Source organism: Protopterus annectens, chromosome 11.part0, assembly GCF_019279795.1.
Source record: "Protopterus annectens isolate FY-2018-M chromosome 11.part0, PAN1.0, whole genome shotgun sequence".
Lineage (NCBI taxonomy): Eukaryota > Metazoa > Chordata > Ceratodontiformes > Protopteridae > Protopterus > Protopterus annectens.
Window position 1 is genome coordinate 758,233,880 of NC_056745.1, and position 21,878 is coordinate 758,255,757.

At 39.7% G+C, this 21,878-nt stretch overlaps 1 protein-coding gene across 2 annotated transcripts in view; it reads right to left on the minus strand.

The window, feature by feature from the left end:
- The window catches only part of FAR2 (fatty acyl-CoA reductase 2), a 1,505,975-nt gene that overhangs the window by 483,082 nt on the left and 1,001,015 nt on the right, over positions 1-21,878 (minus strand). For both annotated transcript variants that reach the window (XM_044088201.1, XM_044088202.1), the window contains one exon: positions 20,100-20,277. In XM_044088201.1, the coding sequence (XP_043944136.1) occupies positions 20,100-20,277 (178 nt within the window). The remainder of the gene's footprint in view (positions 1-20,099; positions 20,278-21,878) is intronic.

A 21,878-nucleotide genomic window follows, 5' to 3' on the forward strand; every position in this document is an offset into this window, starting at 1 on the left:
TGTATACCATTCTCCATATAAAAAGGATACCACCACTGGAATTAGTACTTATAAGCTCTAAGTTACAGTGACCAAAATAAACAATAATAAAAGTCTATTTCACTATTCACTTCTAACAAACATCAGGAAAGCAGTTCCTTCATATAGTCTACTAAAGTATTTAAATACCAAAAAAAATTCTACAGATCAGTTAATAATAGACCTGTAAAATCAATTTGGCTGAAATAGTGCATGTATCACTTTACAATGCTAGACAGCATAAATGTCTCAAGATTCACCTTTATTTAGTGCTGTTACGTCATGTCTGAGCTTTTTAGTTTCGTTTTGAGCTAGCCACACTTTCGTGTAGGGATTTAAGCAGAGGGCTTGCTCAAGCTGGAGATAAGGACTCGGGGGGAAAAAGGAGTTAAAGTGTTTCACAATCTCAATTTCATTGTCGCAATCTCGGTGGGAAACCAAGAAAGAAAAATAAGTAAATAGTTTTAACTCTTCAAAATTACGACTCGTGCTCATGAAGTAATTAACAGCAACCCCCTTCACTTTGTGATTGTATACAGAACTCACCTAAGTATGTAACATTAATAAAACATTTAAAAACAGAATCCTACAGTAAACTAACAAATACAGCTATTAAAAGAACTAGTTAAACACATATATTTTAGCTTGGATCCCATTACAAAATTGATGCAGCAAAGTATATTGAATCATTTCATTTTTGCCTAACAATGCAATAATATACTTTAACATCTAATTAAGCATTTGTCATAACCATTAAAACCACCCCAGAAGATGTATATGCATTAGAAGTATAAAACTTCACTGGATTAAACCAAATAATTTAACTTTTGTAGTACTTAGCCATGGTGCGATAGTATTGCAGTAAATGCATTGTATTATGTCATGTGAAATGAACCAGACTGAAATTAGATAGAAACTTCTCTCTTGGGTAACGCATAGAAAAACTTTAAAGATATTAAGCACTATACATATACATTTGTAATTGTTAAATTGCTTTGCATTGATATTAGATTATTAAAAAGGGACTATATGCATTTCTTTAGTAGACTTTACTATAAGTCAATTATTTTGTTGTGTAATATTATATTATGAATGCTTTCCAAAATCAAAAGCATATAATCAAGAGAAGAGAGAAAAAAAAGTTTTCCCTTTTTCCCTTATGGTGTATGGAAAAGGTAAAATTTCTTTTTACGTAAATTTGAATGTAAAACAGTTGCTAATGTAAATACAAACAAACGAAGCAGTAGTTAAGAGACTATTTATCTTTTAGTCTTTTCTTTTTTCAGTAATTTCCAGTTGTTCTTCCCTGCTTGACGCTTAAGTGAAAAACCACTGCAATCCATTTCTTCTGATTGTTTTATAATATTGTTGCTTAGTAGATATGAAACAGGAGAGTCTGATGTGTCAAAGGTTTTGGTACTTTCCGGAAATAATACTTTTAAGTCTTGCAGAAAACAAAAGATGAGCTTTAAAGTGTTTCTTTTTTAGTTTCTTGATTAATGGTAAAAATGTCTTTCTTCTTGTAATCACTGCAGATGAATAGTTATCAAATCTTTATGATGTTGCCATTAAACTTAACTGGAGAGTTGCCCATGCTGTTTTCAATACCAGTTCCCTGTCTTGAGAGGAGAGAAACTGTACAATTATAGATCTTGGATTAAAGTTTACCTTTTTAGAAGATGAAGAAATTGCTAGTGACCTATGGGCTCTTTCCATGCCATAAGAAATGGACTCCTGTAGATTTAAGATATTAGGTAGCCAAGATGTAAGGAAATTTATCATGTTGTCACCCTCTTTATATTTTTCTTAAGAAAAAAAAGATTATTTTTCTACCAATTTAAATCTAGGAACATTCCAATGACATCACTCACTGCTCAGCTGATTCTCCACAGTTTGTACTTTAGAATGTCCTTCTCAAACATAAATAGTTAGAACTGTGTCAAAGCAGTGACAAATTCTCTAAACATTCTGTTTAAACAAGGAAAATACTCAACATTTTAAACTCCTTTACATTTTTACAAATAGGCTTGCTGGCATACAATACAAGTTAATCTGAGAATATGCACAAATCTCCTGCCAGACATGCTAACAGATGACAGTGTTTTCAGTTTCTTCACATTTGGCACACGTTGGGCAACACTACAGATGGCCAACAGCTGTGTGAGAAGAGAAAGATTAACCTTGAAGCATGAACAATAGTATGTTAACATTTGTCAATGAAAGTGTGTTGACTTTAGCATTATCTCGTCATTTGAAAACTCCTCCTCTTCCTTTTGGGCTGTTCAGCAGCAAATCCAAACAGCAGCACAGAAGGCAGTTCACTAATACCCACTTCAGCACTTCAGTGCAATGGCAGAAACAGAACCATATGCTACAGTGCACTGTGAGTGCTGTTTCAGTAGCTGAGAGGATTCATGAAGGGCTCCAGCCAACTCAATTTTTTCCTGTGCTAGCACTGCACAAGTAACTTTACCACAAACATTAGTTTCATATACTGGAGGTGTTGGACAAAACTGTGAGGCAGAACTGGGTGTTTCAAGTACAGGCTCTATGGTTATCAAAAGCAGCCAAGATCTTATAACTTAATAACTTGTTAAAAGGATTTTTGTGCAGGCTTGGGAAAGTTAACAGTACAGTTGTACCTAGCCCTTCAATATACCATTAATTAACAAACAAACAAACAAAAAAATAAACAGAGTCTTTATGTTAGATAGCCTTCTAATTTCTATGCTTTAATGTTAATTTCCTTTCATATCTTTGCACTGTTTTTTGGAATACATACTAAAGCACACTGGAATGGGTAGCATATTTTTCTGAGTGAAGGTCTGACATTTTGCTTTGCAGTTTAGGATAAAAGTGATTCTACAAATCAACATTTGACATTTTGTAATACTGAATAAAAACACAAGAAATTGTTACTTAGGAAGAAAATGGCATTAGCTTTGGCTTCAAGTTCACATCACACAACTTATCTTCTGAATAATGTCAACGTTAACTGTATTGCAGTAAATGTAACTACTTTGCAGTTTAATGATCCATTTCAGTTGCATTTATTTGTGCTGGAAAATCGATTTAAAGTTTTATTCCTCTGTATACTGCCCACAAGTGAAGCTCCAATTGAAGTAATATGTTAAACTCGTGGATGTTTGCAAACCAACACAGAGAAAGAAACGCATTTTTATTCTTTAACATACAGGCATACATGAAACGGTAAAAACATATTACAATATGTTAGAATATATATATTACACTATATCATGTATAAACACCAAAACAGAGTCAGTGAGTACTCCCAAATAATGTAGAGATGATCTTGTCTACAGAATGATTTATTCACTGTGAGTGCTGTGACCCAATATATTCAAGTGCCAGTGCTCTGACATTATAGCATTTTCTACTGCATTTGCTTGGTTCTGTACAAATCTGTATTCAAATGTAGTAGTAGCTACAGCATATGCTACTAAAACTATACGTCATTTTTAGTACTTGAATATGATTTTTTTTAGTATTGCTGTTTGGTTGTATTACACTAGGTCAATATCAATGTAATGTTGAATCTAGTTATAAAAATTGTGAGTGCTTCCTCATCACTACCATGTAAAAAATGGAATGTCATCACTCACTGAGCATGTTCCAAGGATTATCCCAGATCAGGCTAAATCAACAACAAAAGTTTTTGGGGCGAGGGCAAGCCCTCCTGCACCCCTCATAATCTCTGCTATTTACAGGTGCTAACTCTGAGATCACACAATCTCAAGGGAAAGGCAATATTCCCCTACCCAAGAAATGCCAATCTCCTGGACACGTCAACCATCTGTTCTTGTTGACAAAATAGGTGTCAACATTCTGCATGTTCAATGTGTTGAGCGGGACACACACACAGCTACAGACACATGTGTGTCTGGTACTAGTTCAACTGTGCTTCTTCACTGACATCAAGATGATCAATGTAAAAACGTCAAAACAACAAAGGCCAACACATTCTGTGCATGAGCCAGGAATTACCCCAGAGCAGACTAAACCAAGTGTTTTTGCAGTGAGCAGTCCCTCCTGCACCCCACATATCGCCTGATAAATTATATACATATATATAGATATATATATATATATATATATACATATATACATATATATAGATATATATATATATATATATATATATATATATATATATATATATATATATATATATATATATATACATATACATACTAACTCCCTACATCACACACTCCCCTGGGAAAGCAACCTTTCAACCATCTGTTTGCGTCAACCAAATAGTGTTGACCAAACTTGAGTCAGTGTAGGTGCACAGTTGATCTAGTGCCCCATACTGATATATAGATCCAGGAATTACCCCAGAGCAGACTAAACCAAAGGCAAGTGTTTTTTGCAGTGAGCAATCCCTCCTGCACCCCACATATCCCCTGATAAATATATATACTAACTCCTACATCACACAATCCCCTGGGAAAGCAACCTTTCAACCATCTGTTTGCGTCAACCAAACAGTGTCGACCAAACTTGAGTCAGTGTAGGCGCACAGTTGATCTAGTGCCCCATACTGATATATAAATATATACACATATATATATATATATATATATATATATATATATATATATATATATATATATGTATATATATATATATATATATATATATACACACACACACACACACACACACACACATACATAATAATGAATTATTGTCAGATGCAATGCTGATTAATTTATTGTGCTTGCCCTAGTCTAGTATTTTGATATTTGTTTCAACAAGCCTCCCTGCACACCCCACACCTCCTGCTAATTATATATGTTAATTCCAAGATTGCACCCCAGGGAAAATGAAAATTCTTCTACCCGGGAATTGTCAATCTTGCAACCTGTCAGGCATTTATTTGTACTGACAAAATGGTGTCATTAAACAGGTGTTGGTGTAGGTGTACAGATGATCTAGTGCCCTACACATAAATATAGACAGATAGATATTGCAATGAATTACTGTCAAATGCCACGCTGACCAATTTACTGTGCTTGCCCTAGTCTAGCATTTTCATATTTGTTTGCTGTTGCTTGTGATGTATTGATTCAGATTGCAAAATCTACTAAAGCATTTTGAATGTCTATGTACTGTCTTACGGCTAGTAATTGTTATACCCTGCCAAACTGCTCTATGTAAATGGAGATTATACTGATTTTCAGGCAGCATATGTCTGTGTAGTTTATGGTCAGATGGCTAAAAGTACAAATGCTGCTTTCTGGTTTGCTGTTCATTTTATGTATGTATTTGAAATTGCACTTGCCTGATCAAAATGAACAATAAAAATGCGTTACTTGATGAGGCTTTGCTTGACATTCCCCCATGCAGGTGGACACTCCTGCATTTACTTTTCTCTGAAGTTACTACAGCATGTGGAAAATATCTTATCTCCCTCTAAGGCAAAGTGTTTTTATCAAGTAGGATTGAAAGAGTAATTTCAACTGCCAGGACTCAATGAAAACAACAGCTATCATCTGTGCATTTTATTGCCAAATACTGCCACACACAAGGACATGTGCTTGAAGTTCTTCTGGGAAGAAACAAAATACCTGTTTGTTAGTAATAATCATAAGAATACTGTCCTTCACAGTTGCACACCTGCCATTGCTGCAAACTGTGAGTATGGGCCATCACAGTGCTTTAAGAATGAACTCATGTTGTTAAATCACTGATTTGATAAAAAAGACACAGACAGGCCTAATAAATTAAGTTTAACTTAGATGAGAGGATTGTTACCTGTGGGGAACCACAGGCATCAGTAATGAGGCTGGCTCTAGTCAATGTCTATACAAGTAATACTGCAAGTGATCTGAAGAAAAGCATGCATTACACAACAGGGCTGATACATAGGGTGCAGAAAGGATGGAAAGGGACTATACAACACTGATCAAATTGCATTAAATGCGTTACTTTAAGGGCAGAAAAAAAGCTGTAAAGCAATACATCTGTGAAGTGATAACCAAAGAGAGCATGTAGCTGACAGGAAACAGCAAGAGCTAAACAGAAATGGGATCTGGGGTAGTCGTATAAGATAATGTACAAATAGTCTAGAATGTGAAACAGCAGTGAGAAATGGTGATGCAATACCAGTGTCCATATGGAGTCAGTATTAGAGGAAAACACGTTTTTACCCAACTTAAGAGAGAGCTAGAAAGACTCCAGCTGTAGCGGTCTTCAAAATGGCATAAATGGGACATCAGTAGTACATATAATTCATTAAATCTCACAGGAAATGAGAGAGAGAGAGAGACAGTAAAAAAGCTCAATATGTATAGTCTGGAAGAATGTAAGCTAGAGAGATAGGCTGACAATAATTTAAGCACCTCAAGGGAATCCACACAGTCAAAAGGGTAATAAATTTCAACTACAGGGAATATATATACAAGGACATGCACTGATAAGACAATATCAGTAACTTAGCAGATATTCAAGGAAGCATGGCTGGTGATTTGAAAAGCCTTCCTCAAGGATGCATAGTTAGAAAGAATAACAGAGATTAAGAAAACACAAGTTATTGTCAATATAAGTAATTCTTAAGAAAAACATGAGCTGTTAGGTCCATAGGTTGATACTAGGCTATCTGCCCTAGGGCATTTATAAGCCTAGCCAGAGTGTGTTTGGCTTTCGCCACCCTTTTAGATTAGTTGACTGTGCCTCTGTATAGTAGGTCACAGAAGATGGCCCTTTTCAGGTTAGTTTACTGTGCCTCTATCTAGTAGGGACACACAAGAGATCCCAGGGGTAAACCTACGATCTCCCATACACTCGTCAAGATTTCTCTTGAAGAGGGTTATTGAGGTACTCTGCCTAACATCGATTGGGATTTTGTTCCAGAGTGAGGGGAGCCTCTGGGATATGAATCTGTCCCTCCAGCATGTCCTATTTATTTCTGTGCTGAGGTTTAAGTCCCTGGAGCGTGTAGCTCTAAGGGATTTGGATTTCCTGAGGTGGAGCATGTCCATTAATTCTGGGTTGGACATGGCTTTATACGTCCGGCACAGATCGCCTCTGAGTAGGTGGTAAGCAACTGAGTAAAGTTGGAATTTCTTTAGCCTAACTGCGTAGGGCATCTGTTTGAGTCCCTTGATCCTCTTGGTGAGGTACTTTTGGGGTCTTTCCAGTTGCTGCAGGTGTTGGGTAAGGTACATCCCAAATGGGGCACTGTATTCAGTTATGGGCCTGATGAGTAGAGGGGCACAATGACCTCTCTTGATCTAGACGTGAGCCCTTTCATGATACGGTGGGCTATATAGAAGGTCTTTCTAACCACTTTGGCAACGTGATTGTCAAAGGAGAGATTGCCATCTACTTGGGTCCCCAAATCCCCAATTACTTCTTCCAAATCCCCAATTACTTCTTCCGTACTTAATGGATTACCACCTATGTGGTAATTTGTGGGCACTTTGTTTTTCCCAAAGGGGATGACTATGCACTTTTTGGCATTTAGCTTTAGGCCATGGCTCTGGCACCAGTTATCTGTCTCTGTGAGACCCTTTTGGAGGATGCTTGTGTCAGTTGGCGAGTCGATTATGGCACCCAGTTTGCAGTCATCTGTGAACTTGGTCAGCCATAGTCCTCCCATGTTAGCCTGTACCTCAGAGAAATATATACCGAACAAGAGAGGTCCCAGGACTGAGCCTTGTGGGACGCCACTTGTAACTGGTTTAGAGTCCGACATGGCATCTGCAATTCTGACCATGTGGGTTCTATCCCTGAGCCAGTTTGCAACCCATCTTGTGACATAGGGGTTGATATTTAAGCTGGTGAGCTTATTTATGATGCCCGAGTGGGGTGTTGTGTCGAAGGCTTTTACGAGGTCCAGGTAGGCTGTGTGGACTACCTTCCCTTCATCTATGGCCTTGGTGACCGTTTCAAAGAAGTCGACCAGATTCAAGAGGCAAGATCTGCCCTTAACAAAGCCGAATTGGGTAGGATCCAGTGTTTGGAGGTTCCCAATGTCTTTGTTTGAGTTTCGTGATGATACGCTCCATAGCTTTGCATACCAGGCTAGTCAGGCTTATAGGTGGATAGTTTCCGGGGTCTGTTGTGGCACCACCTTTGTGGAGTGGGACCACTGTTGCTGTACGCCATTCCTTGGGTACATATTCTGTAGTAAGGCTGAGATTGAACAGTGACTATGTGAGGGTTCAGTTCTTCTTGGAGTTCGTGTAAGACGCAGCCCGGGACACCGTCCAGTCCCATTGATGCTGTGTTTTTTGCTTTGGAGAGGGCAGCTCTCACCTGTACATCTGTGATGTCAGGGAGGCTACACTCTGTTGGGATAAGACATTTGCTCTTTTGGGGGGAAGGGGGGGAGAAGTTTGCACTGAACCTGTCTGCCAGGATGTTGGCAATGTCTGTGGGTTCAGTGTATTTTTTGTCATTTTGAACTAACTCAGAGCATATCTGGGAGTTGCCACCCAGGTTCCGGACATAACTAAAGAAGGCCTTGTGATTATCTTTAGCATCTTGTGCAATTTTTCTTTCGAAGCTGGCCTTAGATGATTTTATGAGGGATCGTAGTTTCTTGCTAGTACTGATCAGAGATGCCTTCCCTTTTTGGGATTTTGCTCTATCATGTAGTAGCTTCCTCCGTCTGTTGTATAGCTTATTTATGGCTGGGGTCTACCAGACATGTCTCCTGCCTTTGGAGCGATGAGTCTTAGTTTTATTTGGGATAGCACGATCCATGCATTCCTGTAGGTGTCCATAGAAAGCTTTTGTAAAGGATTCTGTGGTTTGGGCCGTATTTTCCACTGGCCCGGGGGCTTTGAAGGATTCCACCTTGGTTTTGAGAAGTGTGAAGTTTGCTTTTGAGAAGTTCTTCACCGTGGTTTCCTTGGCTGGGGGTGAGGATGGGATATGGATGTCCAGTGAGATTAATTTATGGTCAGATCTTACCAATGAGGGGTATACCTCTGGTATGGAACAAAGAGTCCACATGTTGGTGATGATCAGGTCCAATATGTTTTCCCCTCTTGTGGGAGTGGTGACCAGTTGTTCCATAGCATTTGAGTTTATAAATTCTAAGAACCGTTGGGCAAGGGTGTTGGTGCTTGAGTAGTGCTCCCAGTCTATGTTTGGGTAGTTGAAGTCACCCAATATAATGGTGTTTGGAGAGACCTTCATATTCTCCAGTGTTCTCAGGAAAGCTGAGTGGGGTTCCGGAGTTTGGTAGGGTGGTCTGTAGCAGGCTACAAACTGAAAGGCAGTTTTGCCCACTGTTAGTTGCACATGGATGGTCTCTGATGCTTCATGCAGTGCCACTAACCTGGAGGTGTAGGTATCTTTGATGAATATGGATACTCTCCCTCCTTTTGTGGTTCGTTCCGAGTTTTGGGGCCGAAAAGCATGGTATGAGGTATAACCTGGTAGTGCTAGGGTGCTCTCAGGAGCCTTGAACCAGGTTTCTGTTACTGCACAGATATCGATATTCTCTATACTGAGGAGAGCCTCGAGTGTGTGCATCTTGAGGCTTAGACTTCTGGCGTTGAGCAGCATTATCCTTAGTTTCTTTTTGTTTGTGTTGTCTATGGAGGTGGGTTTGTCTTTTGAGCCTTGCCTAAAAAAGGCACTATGGGGGTGGCAAGAGCCTTAGCCAGTATTCGAAAGCCCATGGGTGACAGGTGCAAGCCGTCCCTAGTGAAGCAACGTGGCTTGTCGAGCATGTCATCCCAGGCTGACAGACCCTGGATCCCCTTTGAATGACACCAATACTTTAGCCAATTGTTAAAATTGATCATTTTGTCTTTATACTGTGGCATCATTCTTGGTGAGGGCAAGATGCTACTCAAGGTCAAGGTCATACCAGCCTGGGCTACATGATCAGAGAGCTCCTCTATGTCTCTTTTCATGTAGTCCAGGGAGGTACGTCTCAAGTTATTCACACCAGCATGGACAATGACGGAGTCATATTTGTACTTGCTTTGGAGTGACCTGAGTGCTTGTGTTATGTGGCGGATCCTGGCACCCGACAGGCAGCTTACAGTGACCTTCTTGTTCAGCCTGGTAAGTGGGACGTCAGTGTGTCTGACAATAGAGTCACCTATTACAAGTGTATTAGGTGTGTTGTTTAGCCTTAAGGGCTGTGACTGTATGGCACACTGACTTTGTTAACTATGTGATACGTGGGTATTGTTGTGGGGTAGCGGTTGCTTGGATGTCTGCTTTGGAGGTCTTTGCTGCTTGAGAAGATTTTTATTTAGAGCCTCCAAGTATGTTTTTGTGTGTTTATGTGTTTGGTTTTCTGTTGCGATAGGTCTATGTGAGACTGGATTTGTGATGTATGTGGTTACCTTCTCCTCCTGACTGACTGAGCCAGTATTGGGTTGAGAGAGCTCAGCCTCCAGTTTGGCTATATAGTTGCATCTCTCACATATATTTGAGCTTGTTGGGAGGAGGAGAGGGTGGTCTGTGTACACAAGGCAGTTGTAACATTGCCTCGAGATTCCTACATTCACCAGCTGGACTGGAGAGTAAACACGAAACTGACTTTTGGACATGCTAGAATAGTATAAGGAACTACTTTTTGACTGATCAAAAAGGACCAATAGGGAGCCAAGTACTTAAAGGGAGTATAAGAGGTGTAGTGCTTTAGTTTATTAGTGCTTACTTATAAGATTACTTATACGAGCAACTGCAGGGCTTTAGAATGAAAATAGAGTGCTTACTTTGACATTTAGAACAGTTCTAAGGGAAAAAGTGAAGAGTAGACTTTGTGGAGCCGGGAACACTTTAAACCCGTTTAAGCGGCACTGCCAGATGCTACACTATGCGCAAAATCATGCAAAATGCAGAAATGCGGGTTCTAAAGCAGGGAAACTGAAAGAGATAGGAATTGACCCAGAGCGGCCAATAAGCTACTAGTTTCAGGGCTGAGACCACTCCTCCAGGGACAGATAGGCTGCTCAAAGCTCCCCACTCTCACTAGTGAACAGAGATGCTTCCTCCTATCCAAGTAAGGATATGGGCAACACAGGAAACTATACCACAGTCCAGAATTCCGCAAAACCGGAAATCTGGATTAATCTAGTTCAGCAAAGGTGGGAAAATAGAATTTTTTTTTTTTTTTTTTTTGTTTTTTTTTTCAGGAAACAGCAGGAAAACACTAAATGCTATAAACAGGCTAGCACACTTTAGTGTGTAGCCTACAACAGTTATAGAATACAAAAACGACTTAAATTGATATAAAACAAGTACAAAAACTGTAAAAGCAGAAGGCAAATGCAATTTAAACTTTTTAAAGCACAGATCAGTTAGAAATTCACTTTTTAGGTGGGAAAAGGCAGTCGGAGCAAAAAAACAGAGAAAAAATACTTAAATCTGGAAAAGTCTCTCTTGGGTCTCTCTGTTGCCTGTATCACTCTGCAGGACACCACGAGGAGCTGTGCGGAGTTGTATACTGGTGCAAATGCGGGTTTTAAAGCAGGGAAACTGCAAGACATAGGAATTGACCCAAAACGGCCAATAAGCTACTAGTTTCAGGGCTGAGACCAGTCACTGGTCAATTAGGATTTCCAGTTATGCAGGAAGCAGAGGAAAAGGAATTGGTTAGGTGGGCTAAGTGGGCCTTATGCGCCATCACAATTTATAACTGAGAAATAACCAAACATCAGCAGTTTGGAATGGGGCTGCCATTCATCCAAATTTTAATCAGTAAATATTACTATAAAAAGGAATGCCGCAGTGTCTGCAGCAAGTTATGGATCTCCCAGCATTCAAGTATCATCATGCAAACTGGTGCAGCCCATCTGGCTGTGGGATTCCTTCAATCTAGCTGTGCTGATACACTTTAGATAAGACTCAGTGCAGGGTTTCCTTTTCTGATTTTGAAAGAAAAGATTAACATACTAGATATTAAGGGAAGTTATGCCCTAGAATGCTTCTGAGAAAAAGATTGCCAGATCAATAGTTTCAGAAGAAAAAAAGAAAAAGAAATTTGTATTACACTGAGTAAAGTCACTTACTGAGAGCAGATCTTTTGGAATCTGCCCCCCAAACAGGCATTACACTGGGGAAAAATGGGGGTGATGATGATTACACTGAAGTAAGTCACTCCCACCAAGTCTTTCAGAATCACAAGAGACTTGCACTGGAGTAAATCACTTAACAATGACGGCGACTCTTTTGGAATCTGGTCTATTATCTGAAAGCACTTGCTTATCCTCCTTCTACACAAATGACTTGCAAATCAGATATATTGTGAGATGGTAGCAGACTGACCAAGGGACTAGACTGTGCTAGAATACAAAAGACCATAGTAAAAGAGATCAGTCTGCAAACGGCTGGTGAAGGGTATAGTGCAATATATCACCCACATGTTACTCCGTGAAATATTTTCATAACTTACTTTGTAGAGGACCCACAATGGAAAATGTGAGATGCAAACAGTACTGAAGTGTTGCATTCTCCTGTCTGCATGTCAGCTGGGTCTACAGCTGCAGAAATATAAATAGCAATCTTACCTAGATATCAGATTTTGCAATCTTATTTGGTTCTAGGGCCTGATGTATGCTATCTTAATATGTCTACATGCTATCTAACTGAAAAAAGTAACGCTGTTTAAGTCCTAAATGCAAACCATAGCCATGTTTTCTGCTGTTGGCCAAGTGCTTTATATTGTCAAAATGAAAACGGGGACAAGTCTCTCTTTTTTCCCCTGTATTTGTGAATTGTATACTGTGCTGTGTTTCTGTTTAGTCTGCATGTTACTTCTGAAAATATACTTCATGTTATATATTTCTGTATATAAAAGTGCTTACATGCCTGCATTATCTATGCCAGTGTTAAGCACTCAAATGTTAATACTATTTTGTTTAGTAATTTTACTACATATTTAATTCTGCAATCATTTATTTTGTGAGCCTGTTTTTTTTTTCTACAGTATACTATGCATTTTTCTGCGCAAGTGGAACTTCCAGAGCATCAAAGAAGAAACAAACAAATAAATAAATAAATAATCTGGGATATCATTTTGGAAAGTGTTAAAGAATGAAAACATACCCATGCAAACCCATACAAACTGAAATCATTGTTCGGAATGCAGACAATGACATACTGCACAAAAGCATTTGAAATAATGCATTTAAGGCCTCGAATACTAGAGGAAGATTACACTACTGAGCTAAGGAGATACCAATGGTCACTAAACAGGAAGCCATATGTGTTAATTTGGTGACTTTATGGATGTCCAAATGAATGCTACAAAACAATGATTCAATAAATGAGTTTTCCCTCAGTCCACTACAGTTTACTACAAACAAGCGGATTGCAGGAAAGGTTGCAGACAGAGAGAAGAACAAGCTAAATCTGGCTGGGAAAGAGACAGGGAAGATGGAGACATTGCATAACAAAAAAAGAGGATAAGCAATACCCACCCATGCAAGATATCTCAAATTTCAGAGCAAACACGGCTTACTGCATCCATTTCTCAACTCTGTACATAAGCACTTGGAATTTGCTCCTTAGCTGTGACTTTATAAGGATATTCTAATCATAACCATTTCATCAATCTGTTAGGATCAATAACTACAGTATTCAAAAGGGGCTATTATCACTCAATTTATTCAATGAATGGCTATTGCTATATCAACGCTATGCAGTTTGAAACTCAGAGTAAAACACTCGGATATAAACAGGCATTAACTCAATAATCGGTTCATGAAATAGGGATGCAAGAATCCTGTTTCGGAAACCTTATATAATATATTGGGACAGTCTATGTGGAATTGTGAAGATGAGCACTCAGAATGACTGACATATACAATGATTTCTTTCACAGTGTTGAACACAAATATTGAACAGCACCCATCAAATTAAATGAGTTGGGAACAAAATTTCAAGCCACCATACTTCATTATACAAGTGATACAAGACAGCTTCTTTAATTTTAGCTACATCAAAAAGGTGGTCATTTTTTAAAAGGCATTGTTTCATTGGGGGAGTAGATTTCCCCTGCATCCCTTTTTGAGGCATTGCATCTCCTACCCCTCCCAATAAATGAATATTCCAAATCCAAAGCTGCAAAATTTTTGAGAAAAGCAAATAAAGTTTTGTAAAATCTTACCATAACAGTAGATGTCCTTCCTTTCACCGTTAATTATACTAGGGATCCCATGCCTAGGGTAGCCTATAGTCCAGCCAGCATACCAAAGACTTAAGTTGTAAAAGGGATGCTGTATGTCACATGTATGCTCCCCCAGCTTATGGCATAAGGCATAAAAGTGACTTATGGATGTACCTTCCTCAGAACTGAAAAGCCCTAGGAGGAACAACAGTCCAAGGAGTAAAACAGGAACATGTGCATCTAGAAAGAAAAGAAAAAAAAAGGGGGGGTGGTGAGGGAGTGGATACTACAACAGTGGAGGGAAGGACATCTACTGTTATGGTATGATTTTACACAACTGTACTATGTCCTTCCATATCACTGTTGCAGTATTCATTAAACCAGGGAGAGTACAAAAGCTCAACAGGAAACTTGGGAGGAGGAAGACCCAGTACAGCCCTGAAAAAAGCCACGCAGGATAGCCCTGACAAATCCATCTCTAACCCTGGAAACCATATCCAACTTATAATGTTTGGTAAAAGTATACAGAGAAGTCCAAGTAGCTGGCTCAAGGATGGAATTTGGTATCCAATCCTTTGAAAAAAGCACCAGAAGAAGCCATAGCCCTGGTAGCCTTAACAGAAGAGAGGCTTTTCCCGTGAAAAGAGTGACAAAAGGAAATGGCCTTAGAGTTTCGGGAAGAAATAGGTTGCTTAGAGACAGCCAAACCTAAAGACCTAGGATTAAAAGAAACAAAAAGCTGCTCAGATTTATGAATGGCTTTAGTTTTATCTGAATAAAATCTGAGTTGTCTATGCAAATCCAAGGTGTTAAGAACCCTCTCACTAGCAGACTATGGAAAAGGGAAGAAAGTGGACAAATGAATAGACTAAGAGACAACTCATTAACTACTTTGTTCATAAAAGAAGGATTAGTGCGAACAGACACCCTGTCCCTATGAAAAACTAAAAAAGGAAGTACAGCCATAAGGGCTTGAAACTCAGACACCCTTCTAGCTGAAGTGAAGGGCAAAAGAAGAACTGTCTTCCAAGAACAATGTTATAAGGAAGCTGAAACTGCAGGGTCAAAAGGACCCCAAGTCAATTTTTCAAAAACAAAATTAAAGTCCAAGAAGTAGGAATAGGCTTCCTGGGAAGCCTAATATGAAGGAAGCCTTTAAGGAATTGTTTGACCTGAAATTTGAAGCCAAAGGAGGAGTTAAAGGCATAGAAGCAGAAATAGCTGAAGGGTGGGCTTTTACTGAAGAGTATGCCACCCAGCATTGAGCAATTCACACAAATAAGAAGAACTAAAGGAACTGCCACAGAAAATGGATCCAGGTAATGAGCAAGACACCAAACAGAAAATCTCTTCCATTTGGATAAATAAGATTTCATGGAAGAGGGTTTCCTGGCTCCTGCAGAACCAGAAATACATACTCAGAAAAAAAGGTACCGAAAAGGGATCAAAACCTTGTCACCCATAGTGTCAGTTAAGTGTGGATAAGTGGGGATGGATGAGACACCTCTTGCCTTGTGTGAGTAGCTGCACCCTGTGAGGTAAATTCTGGTGACTGCCCTTGGCTAAGTGTAGAAGAGGAAACCAATGCTGTCTGGGCCAAAACACAGAGTCACCAACAAGATTTTGGGAGAGTCTTGTTTTATCTTGTACAGGACTCTCAGTGTGAGAGGAAGGGGGCCTAAAGAAACATCCCCTTCCAAGAGAAAGAGAGGGTGTTCACCTTCCAAGTCAGAGGACATGGGACTCTGGTTCAAAACAGAGGAAGTTGTCTGCTCAGAGCAGAGGAAAAAAGATTTACTTGAGGAGTGCGCACACTGGTAGAAAATGTCCTGACAAATCTCTGTGAAGCATTCGTTCATGCATTTGTGTTATGTACCTGCTCATACAGTCTGCCACAATGTTTTGATCTGAAGGGATATAAACAGCCTGAAGTCACCTACCTGATACTGGACAGTTAGATGCCAAACATGAAGAGCTAGTCTGCACAAAATGTAAGACCGTATCCCCCCCATGCTTGTTGATATACCACATCACTGTGGTATTGTCTGTAAAGATTTTGAGGGGTCTAAGAAGGAACAGAAAATGGAAGGCCTGAAGGGTCAGAAGAAATGCCACATCTTTTTAAGTTGACATGGTCCTTTTGACGAAGGGAACAAAGGCCCTGAACATTCATATGGCTGAAAAAAGCTCCCCATCCCTGTCTAAGGCATCTGAAAGTAGTTCCTGAGAGGGGATTAGAGGCCGAAACGTAGGCCCTGGGTTGAGAGACAGTTGATAAATCCACCACTGAAGCTCTAGCTTGAGGCATGGAAGAAGAGGAATTGGAAATTCCAAAGAATAAGAATGCTGAAGGCAGACTGACTTTAGGAACCACTGTAGCTTTCTCATAGGAAGCTCGTCTAGTAGAAGCATAGGAATGGTAGAAAGCAGTGTACCTTAGAGTCCTTAGAAACTCCCTGGCAGTGAATGAGACCAGAGGAAGAAGGGATTTAAAAAATGCATTCAGAGTTAAAAACCTTCGGAGGAGGCAGGTATGCCAGCATAGGAAGGGTCTGGAGCCTGCATCTAAGAAAAACATGAAACATGATGCTGAGATGAGGTCAGGAAGGATTTTTGGAAATTCACTGCAAGCCCTAGGGCTCTACAAGAGGCAAATAGAATAGTGAAGGTGCTGAAGCAAGTTCTCTGGAGAGGAAGCCTGAATGAGCAGGTTGTCTAGATAAGGAAAGATCTGTATTGCCCTCATTATAGGAGTGAGGCATTTGGTGAAGACCCTTGGAGAAGTAGACAGGCCAAAAGGCAAAGAAGAGAACTGAAAATGCAAGAAAGAAACAGAGAAACGTAAACATTTTCTGAAAAGGGGATAAATAGGAACATGGAGATAGGCATCTTTGAGATACAGAGAGACTAGGAAAGGTAGAAGAAGAGGAAGCACGGTTTAATGGGACAGCAATCAAAGGAAGGAAACCTTTAAAAAGGTGTTGAGCTGGGAAAAGATCTAGAATTAGTCTCCAGATGTTTTCTTTCCTGGGAACCAGAAACATTCTGGAATAAACCCCCCTCCCCTTTTGAGGAGCAGAAATTGCTTGGATGATGCCTTAAGGCAAAAGGCTTTGAAGAACCTCCAGAAAAATGAGCAGCTCTTCCTGAGGTGGTTGGGGAATGCCCAAAAAAGGAGGAAGGGATTTCTAAACCATGAAATATCCTTGATGAATGACTGAAAGAGCCCAAGAATCCTGAGTGATCCTTAACCAATTGTGAAGGGACAGAGAAAGATGAAGAGAAGGAAGAAGACCGACAGAACTTGGTTTGTCTGGAAAAGGAGGCTTCTGAGCTTAGCAGTTTGAGTAGACTTAGTAGGAGAAGCCCTTCTACCATCCTTTTTACCTTTTGGAGGAGGGCAGACATAGGAGGATAACTCCTTTGAAATTTGGGAACAGGGGAAACAAAAATATGTTTAAATTCCTGCATAGCCTTACCCTTCTCTTGAAGTGACTTAAAAGCTCAGCAGCTGCAGAACCAAAGACATTTTTATTGTCAAGAGGAGCATCCATCAGCTTGGTCTTAATATCATCAGGCAGAGGTTCAAGGTGAAGCTGATAATAATACCTTAAAACAGAACAAAAAGCAGCAGCTCTAAAAGGGGCATCACCTGCGTCATAACTACATTTAATGGAATGGCGAGCTACTTGAGAGGAGGACCCCAACAAAGAGAGCGCTTTCTTCCCCTCAGAATCTGGAAGGTCTGAAATAACTTGAAAAGCCTGAGAGAGAAGGCTAAAATATACCTGGACATATGGGTCTGGTAATTTACAGCCCTAAAGGCCAGAGTAGCATCTGTGTACACCTTTCTGCCAATCTTTCCATGGTTCTACTCCACCTTGTCAGAAGGAAGCAGTTTAGTAGAAGACAAAAACTTGGAAGGTTTAGGAGAAGAAACAGAAATAACAGAGGGGTCAGTAGGAGGACACATGTTAAGAAATTTACAATCATCAGGCACTATATAAAACCTACCAGTTTTATGGGATCGGGGCTGGGAATCAGGAAAGTGTGTCCAACAAAGCAGTAAGAACAGAAGGAACAGCAGAAGGCTTAGGAGACTCCATTTAGAGGAGTTTATAGTACCTCTTTTGAGCATCACCTGGGTGCAGTCCCACTTAAAAAATGCATCAGATGAGAGATAGTATCCCCAAAGGAAATCTCCTCAAAAGGAGAATATGGACTAATTGAGTCCTCCTCCTCAGAAGCATAATCCAATGGAGAGGGAATCTGGGAGGAATACGACAAAGACTCTTGATCAGAATCTAAGTCCTCATCGAAAGTGTCCTATTCCCTGGGCCTCTTAAGATGAGAAAAGGACCAAGGAGGGGTAGGAACAGAGAACCCCTGAAGGGATTTCAAAGCCATAAGGGGATTAAATAACCCCTGTGTAAAATCCTGCCATTCACACTGAGGATCCTTAGGACTAGACAAAGTATGCTTTGTCTTCTGCTTTTTCTTTATAAGGATATCTGCCCTAAACATCTTGGGAAGTGCGGACCTCTAACCAACAATCAATGTAGTATGCATCTCCTCCCTAACAAGAATCTTTGGAACACCATTCGGCCCCTCAGATATTATCAGCCACAGTTCCCCCTGAACATCCAATACAGACATCTGCAGAGCCTTCAAGAATGTTTAAGAATCTGGATCCATGCTGGCCTCCAAAGTGGTTGTAGCACAGGAATCCAGCGGACAAATCAGGTGATCCTCTGGGCTTTCGTCAGCCTTGAGGGAGCGATATAGCAGTTGAGTCTGACCTAACTTTTTTGGCCTTCTTAGCAGATGACTCGACTCTTGGGCCAGGATGATTCCACCATTGTACCTTGTGCCAACAACTTAAGACACCAGTTTTCCAGGCAGATGGATAAGGAGGGGAGACGACTATTAAGAGTCTTAGGGACAAATGTCTGGCAAATAGGGCACGAAGTATGGTTGTGAGAAGCACCTAAGCAAAACAAACACTATTCCTGACAATCCTTATGGGGAATATGTCTCCCACACTGGCATTTTCCCTTTCTGGAAGACAGGTAACTTTACAACCAAAAGAAAAGGTAAACATAAGAAACAAAACTTCAATAGGGTACTTATCTGAAACTGCTTGGTAACCGGCAGATGAAGGAGCTTTCAGACTGATGATCAAAGATGGCGTTCGGACTGGTGGCCAAGAAGTTCTGAGAAAAGTATGTCCGTAAGTCACCTTTATGCCCTACACCATGAGCGGGGAGCATATGTATGATGTACACCATCCCTATTACAACCTAATGCTTTGGTATACTAGTCAGATGCTGGGCTACCCTTGGCAAGGGATCCTAGTGTAATGAATACAGCAACAGTGATATGGAAGGACAGCTTGGTTTTGCTGAAGAAAAAAAAAATACCTTCCTCATCTTAGTTTTTCTGAAGTAGAAAAAAAATAGCTTTCTTTAGCCTGCAGCAGTTCAAATTCAAATGACTTCTTTCAGTCTGCTGCAAATCAAATTGCAGCTGTTCAAATATTTGTGCATAACCAATCTACATTATGTATTTAAATAACTGAGCACTGAACACAAGATGAAAATGCAGCTCTACAGATTTTGTAAATAACAGTTACATAAGATTCTAAATCTACAACCTCATCTGCTTTTGTTGTTTGTCTATTTTGATATTTTTGTTTATTTCAAAAGTATGTATGTAAAAATAATGTGGAAGGTGAAAGAACAATGCTAGATGACATAGCAGGTACTACTTCTGAAAAATGAGACATACCATCACAATGACTTTATGTAAGAGTTGGTGGGTAAAGATTGGGGAGGGGTGCTCTCACAATGGCTTTATTATGTGGGGACAGCTTGGGAGGGAGTGATTGTAGCTAACACTGACTTCATACCATAACTCTAGAAACATAAAAACATTCAACACCAGATCCAAAGTAAAGATTTGCCACACTTACTGGAAAAGGTTCCTGCCAGCTGGCTCCAACAATTGATGGTCTGATAATTGCAACATTCATTTTTCCACAATCCTGCTGAATGATATATTCAGCCAAAGCTTTGGTATAAGTGTAAGTATTGGGCCAGTCTCCTATCAGCTGCGGTGTGATCTCCCTAATAATGCTTTCGTCCATCCACCTAAATGCATACAAAATGGAAAAAATTAGAAAAACGAGTTTGTCACGATGATCTACAAAGGATCATTTACTAAACTCTGCCTCATGACTTGGCATTTATGTTATCCATTTTCATCCAGTTTGCCTCCTATCTTTTCAAATATTAATTTACATAAAGAGTCAAGACTCACATAACTTTGCATGCTTCGTGCAAACGTTCTGCAACAAGCAGGAGTAATGCTTTCAAGATTTAAATGCTGGGAAAAGAAAGAGAGCAGCAAGCCAAGTGGAGCAAAGCAATGCTTCTATCCCTTCTGCAACAAAACAAATGAGTTTAAGCAATAGTTTGATAACATGAAAGTGCATTGCTGCACCTCACAGTAAGGGGGATTATCCAGGAAACCTCAGTGTCAACATTAGTATACACAGCATATTAACTGGTCTTTTGGGATCATACCTTTGAGTGTCATTCAGAATTTTCTTGCATTTCTGATAGGCATTTGGTACAGACCATGTCTATTAAAATGGATACTGTGGATTCTTTTTCACTAAAATTAATACTTCAGTTGATATCACAATCATTCACATGTGCTCATGCACATACATGCATACAGACAGATAACACGTACATGCACGCAGACACACGTGCATACAGACGTACCACACACACATACGTGTAAGCACATATGCACAGACACATACATGAGTGCACATACCACGGACATACATAAAAACAGACAAAAAACCATAGTGTTACACTTCCATTTACTGTAAAATCGGTAAGTTTATTATTCTAATTCTGAGGTTGTTGCATTGCCATGGAAGAAACAGCAAAATGGCATGACAAATCTTGATGTACCTTTGAAACACACTACAGCTTTTAACTTGACGGTCTGAATGCTCAGTCTTTCATTGCTCCCATGTCAGTAACATGTCATAGCATGTTTTCAAAATCACACAGCAGTATGTTTTATGACATGTTCATCCTGCTAAAATTCTCTTGAAATATATTTTTATGTACAACTCTGGGGGCTCAAATACTGAGTATGTGCCAATGTCAAAAATATATGACTGGAAAGGTGTCAACAGGGCAAGGATTCAGCAACTCTGACAGATGCATAAGTAAACTGATCTATAACTGAGAACTGCAGTGTGTGTGTGTGTGTGTGTGTGTGTGTGTGTGTGTGTGTGTGTATGTAAACTCGTACATAAATTATCATGGTAGCAGACAGTACTGCAGAGGAAATCAACACCCACAGCCTCCTCAAGATCAAGTAAGGAACTAATAAACATTAATGATAAAGGGAATTTTCCCTCTCAACAAGATATAAAGTAATGCTCGTAAACAGGAGACACAGATACAGTATGCTTAAAAAAAAAAAAAAAAAAAAGTCAAAGTTTGGCTAAGAAACAGATGAGATGTGGTTAGACCCTGGAAGGGCATGTACAAATTTTAGTGACAGGATTTTCTACCTCTGCTAGGACAGTATCAGATGACTTCCTGAATGCATATCTGTTTAATATATATACATATCTAAAATAAAACAAGCAGTCAACAATGTTACATTAGAAGTGGGAAAGGAATGCCTTTCAAAAGAAGTCCCATATGAACTTAAGATATTG